The sequence below is a fragment of the Emiliania huxleyi genome (assembly GCF_000372725.1).
Source record: "Emiliania huxleyi CCMP1516 unplaced genomic scaffold EMIHUscaffold_459, whole genome shotgun sequence".
Taxonomy (NCBI): Eukaryota; Haptophyta; order Isochrysidales; family Noelaerhabdaceae; genus Emiliania; species Emiliania huxleyi.
The window spans coordinates 27,852-32,945 of record NW_005198544.1 but is presented as its reverse complement, the minus strand read 5'-3'; the positions used below and the strand labels follow the sequence as shown (position 1 = coordinate 32,945).

Sequence of the window (5,094 nt, the reverse complement as noted above, 5' to 3'; positions counted from 1 at the left end):
GCTACGGCTTTTTAGTTTCACCCGATCACGCGCAATTACGTCGAGAAGAAGTAAGCATTTCACTGTGGCACAGCTCGGTCGCGTTACAAAACCTTGATTTTTGGTCTTTGTGCCATTTTGTCCCTCTCGGTGCCTTCCAGAGACCAGAGGCAGCTGCGACCCCGCCGAGTAGACGGCGGCACACCGCGCCACCTGCTGTGTGCCGCCGTCTACTCGGCGGGGTCGCAGCTGCCTCTGGTCTCTGGAAGGCACCGAGAGGGACAAAATGGCACAAAGACCAAAAATCGGCGCGGTGTGCCGCCATCTACTCGGCGGGGTCGCAGCTGCCTCTGGTCTCTGGAAGGCACCGAGAGGGACAAAATGGCACAAAGACCAAAAATCAAGGTTTTGTAACGCGACCGAGCTGTGCCACAGTGAAATGCTTACTTCTTCTCTACGTAATTGCGCGTTTCGGGTGAAACTAAAAAGCCGTAGCCACTGCTTCGTGCTTGTACCAGGTCCCAGCCTTCGAGTGTATCCTGGCTGTGGTCCCACATGAGGGTCGATGGTGGAGTGCCAACCCCACACAAAGCACAATGCCTCAAAAAACCCAGCTCTCTCTCTAGAGCGTAACTAAAATCAGCATGGACAAGCGACTCGACAAGTACTTCTGCTGTACGAACCCTATAGGACCTGGTCAGCGGTGCTCCGCCTTCGAGACGACGACGCTGCCATTCCCGGCACCTCATCCGTGGTCGGTGCCCTGCCCACGTCCACCGCCAGCCCCTCCGGGTCGTCCCCCGGCACGTCCACCGCCAGCCCCTCCGGGTCGTCCCCCGGCACGTCCACCGCCAGCCCCTCCGGGTCGTCCCCCGGCACGTCCACCGCCAGCCCCTCCGGGTCCTCCTCCGCCACCGGCGAGAACGGCGGCGCCAACTCGGGCTCCGAGATGTCGCTCTCCGAGAACCTCGGGTCGCTCTTGCGGCGTAGGAAGGTGGAGCCGAGCCGTTGCGCGCCGCGCTGCAGCCCACCGCGCAATGCGGTGTTGGACTGCTGGTACGTCTCACGGTCGCCGATCGCCGAGAGCTGCTGCTCGACCTCGCCCAGCTTTTGGCGCAGCGCGTCGCGCATCGTCCGCACTTGCTCGACCGAGGGCACGGTTCCCTTGACGCGTCCCGACGCCTCGCGCAGCGGCTCGGCGAGGGAGGACAGCACCGAGCGCTCGCTCGACAGCGAGGAGCGACGCAATTCCTCGACGCTTCCTCCTGGCCCCTGCTGTATGGGCACGTTGGCGATCTGCAAGTACGACTTGAGCAGCCGCCGGTCGAGGCGCGCGTTGTTGCCATACATCTCGAGCAGGGCGCGCGTCAGCGGCGGCAAGTACATAGGCGCCTGCGCCGCGAGAATGGGCGGACAGCCCCTCGGAGAGGGCGGCGGCCTCGTGTAGGCCGCGCCGCCGCCGTTGTCCTCGCCGCCGCCCGAGCTTGGGGGAGGCGCGCCGGCAGCCGCGGCCGAGACGAGACCGGGGGTACGGGGGATCGTCCGTTTGTTCGCCGCGCCCCGTGGCGTCGCTGCTATCCCTCGATGCGCCGGCGGCGGCGGGCTGGCGGGGCGAGAGCCCGGGCTGGCGCCGACGCGCGAGCCGGTCGGCCAGATGCGAGCGTCCAAGTGCGTGCTGGACGGCTCAGCTGGGCGCAGCACATCGCGCTGCATGATGAAGCGGAACGCGTTGAGCGAGAAGGTGGAGAGGGCGGAGCGGCGCTTCTCGCCGAGCGCGGCGTCGCGCCGCCGCTTGCACCAGTGGAGGAGGAGGTAGACAACGACGCCGATGCCCCAGATGAAGGCGCCGCAGATGAGTATCACGTGCGCGCCCGATAGCTCGAGCGAGCACCCGGACACCACGGTGCAAAAGGCGCCCGACTGAGACGCGTTGGCGACGAGGCACTCGAGCGAGAGCACGGAACCCGAGTAGAGGTCAAAGTTCGCGTTGTTCCGGATGTGCTCCGCCCACTCCTCCTTGACCGCGATCCGCTCCGGGTCGAGCAAGTCGTTGAGGTCGCCGGTGCCGACGTCGGGCACGCAAGTGCCGCCGAGGAGATCGCTGCTGTTTGTGCTGTTGTCAAAGCTGAAACCGGCGGCGAAGGCGCGCTCGCAAGCGCCCTCGTCGGCGGCCTTTGATCCGACGCAAATGTCGTTGAAGAAGATGACAGCCATGACCGTGTGCGTGAGGACGGCCACGGGGAAGATGTACCGGATCACAACCTCCATCAGGCCGTCGTGCGTCACGGGCGGTGGCGTGAGGCGGCGGAGAAGCGTGTAGCGGTCCACCCAATGCGCGGAGAAGAGGAAGAGAAAGATAAGGCCGTAGAGGATCGGGATCGCGAACGCGAACATGAGTCCAACAAAAACGATCTTGTTCATCAGCTGGACGCGAAAGCCAAGGGTAAGGTCCGCATCGATGGTCCAGAGCTCGTCCATCTTGGCCTGCGTCTTTGCGCGGCGCGCGAGCACGTATCGGTTGAACAAGTCGGGCACCGGCCGCACGAGGTCGATGAAGAGGTTGATGGCGGTCGCGTCGCCGACGAGCGCGACGATGACGAACTGGGAATGGCGAGGGCGGGCGACAGCTTTGACTTCAAGCGGTGGGTGTGCGTGTGGCGAACCGGCGGCGGGGAGGGGCAGGCTCGGTGCGGGCTGCAGAGCACGTGTGACATGTGCGCAAAAATAGGAGGTCCCTCGCCGCACCTGACCGCCCGAGACGTACCAGCTCGCGCCGAAGCGGCCCATCGAGTCGTTGAACGCGAGCTCGTTCGCGTTTGTGTTGAGAAAGAGGTAGAGGAAGGAGGGGACGACGACGGAGAGGATCTGGAAGACGGTCATCTTGATCATCATCTCCTTTTCGCGCTCGCGGTGCGTGTACTGCACCTCGACGAGCTTCGCGAGGAAGAGCACGAGGATGAAGAAGATGAGGTGCCCACCAATGTTGACCACCAGCGCACCAAGCATCTGCGCGAGAAACTGCCCTGCGGGGAGAGGGTACGCCGCGTTTGGGTTGACCCCGGGCGCGAGGTAGTAATTGGAGACGAAGATGGTGAAGATGCCGACCGTCGCCAGGACGCACATGATGCCCGTCGAGAGGCACTGCCATTGCCGCTGCTGCCGCCGCGAGTACTGCAGGTTCTCCCATAAGACGTCGGACGGCTCGGGCGCGCGCTTAACGTGCAGCTTGGCGCCGAGGGCCTGCTGCACCTGCGGATGGAGCGGTACCGCGTGGCGCGGGTTCGGCGTGGGCGCGGCGATGGGCGTGGCGATGGGCGTAGCGATGGGCGTGGCCATGGGCGTTGCAGAGTGGTTGGAATGGGGAGGCGCGTGTGTGGCAAAAGCAAGGTGAGAGCGGAGGGAGAGAGAGCGCGTCTCAGAAATGTCCAGGAAACGTCTAGTGCACCCGGTGCTCGTCAGTGCCGCCCTTGCCGAGCCGCCGCACGAGCTCCGGCGTCACGCTCGCCTTGTTGAAGGTGACGAAGGCCTGCTCACAGCACGCTGCGGTGATGCGAGGCTGCCCGCAGCGGGAGGTTCAGCGAGCTCTGCTGGAGGTGACACGCACGTGGCCCGTGTGCTGGTACTTGCCGCGCATCAGCAGCCGCAGCCTCGCGCGGTGCCGCTCGAAGCGCTCAAGCGAGCGAACGGAGCGCACGCGCGCGCGCACGACCTCCTCCTTCTTCGCCAAGCGGGACATCTTCGTGAGCAAGTGCAACGCCGCCTCCGTGTGCCGGTCGCGCAGCTCCTGCGTGCGCTTCATCTCGAGGATAAGGCCGCGATTGTTGAGCGAGACCGACACGTGCACCACCTGACCGAAGCGCTCAAAGAAACCACGCACGTCGTCGCTGCCCCAGCCGTCGGGCAAATGCGACACCATCACGGTGAAATCGGCGGCGGTGAGCGTAGCCAGCGAGGTTGAGTTGCGGATGCGGGTGCGGATCTCGGACATCTTGCCGCGCAGCCAAAAGATGTAGACGACGAGCACCCCGCTGGTAATGAATTCGATGACGCCGTAGGAATGGCCGCCTATGGACAGGTTTCGCAGCGGAACATGCTGCAAGGCGCAGTGAGGCGCAGTGAGGTGGGGTGAGGTGGGGTGAGGTGTGGGGTGAGGTGATTGGCGACCTTTGGCGAGGACGCCCGTCGACTCGGTATTGCCGAGCGTGTGCACAACGGCGAGTGGATTGACGCCCGCCGCGGCGGAGTCGAGCTCAAGGAAAGCGAGGTTCTGCCCCTCCAGATTGATGATGAGGTTGGCGAGGTTGAAGGCGAAGAGGCAGAAGAAGAGGCGCGACGTGTAGAGCACAAAATGCATGTACTGTGAGACGTCGGTCCCGAACCGGTCGAAAGTCTCGAGAGGCGTGTAGAGCGGGTAGAGCTCGCCCGGCGCCTCGTCGCCCTCGTGCTGCCGCGCGAGCCGCTGCGACGCGTAGAGCCGCGCCTTCTTCATGTCCGGGCTCGGCGGCGCCTATAAAGGAAAGTTCCGAGAAGGTTCGGCGACGATTCCAGCCTTAGGCATGGACGGAATCCGTGAGCGACGGCGGTGGAGGTGTTGAGGTGAGGTGAGGTGAAGTTGATGAGACAATGGTCATGAGGCGTGAGGCGCCTTGACGTGCATGCCGTGCCCGATGCTGAGTGTGTGGGCGAGCGCCGAGCCCTCCATCTCCTTGTCCCTCAGCTTCCCCTCGATGTCGCCCGGCTCGCGGCGCGCGTGGTGGGAGGGGCGGGTGCGCGGCAAACACCAGCGGCGACAGAGGGGGAAGCGACCGCCCGCCTCCGGCTCGGGCGACGCGGGGCCGACGTCGACGTGGACAGCCTCTGCGTCGAGCGGCGCGGCCTTTGCGGCGGCGCGGCCTGGCGGGGTCGCGGCGCCCTCTTCGTAGGAGGGAGGGGCAAACCCGGGCTCGGGCGAGCCTTCGACGGTGAGCGGGCTCCGAAGGCGTCCGTCCCCTTCGGACCAGCGCCGCCGCGACGCCTCGCGCGACGCCGGCCGGGAGCTGCTGTCCCCTTCGGACCGGCGTCGCGCCGTGAACGGGGTTGTGTCCTGGATCAGCTCCGCAACGTCGCCTGGCAGGA

General features: G+C 65.4%; 1 protein-coding gene across 1 annotated transcript in view; it reads right to left on the bottom strand.

Annotated features, from left to right (window-relative positions):
* Positions 1–422: 422 nt before the first annotated feature.
* Positions 423–5,094, bottom strand: part of EMIHUDRAFT_459227 (hypothetical protein) — a gene marked incomplete at both ends in the record, with an annotated part of 5,963 nt that continues 1,291 nt past the window's right edge. Inside the window, 9 exons of the mRNA XM_005768440.1 lie at positions 423–518; positions 724–1,371; positions 1,681–2,580; positions 2,725–3,219; positions 3,425–3,505; positions 3,584–4,044; positions 4,144–4,486; positions 4,631–4,891; positions 4,977–5,025. Of these exons, the coding sequence (XP_005768497.1) occupies positions 423–518; positions 724–1,371; positions 1,681–2,580; positions 2,725–3,219; positions 3,425–3,505; positions 3,584–4,044; positions 4,144–4,486; positions 4,631–4,891; positions 4,977–5,025 (3,334 nt within the window). The remainder of the gene's footprint in view (positions 519–723; positions 1,372–1,680; positions 2,581–2,724; positions 3,220–3,424; positions 3,506–3,583; positions 4,045–4,143; positions 4,487–4,630; positions 4,892–4,976; positions 5,026–5,094) is intronic.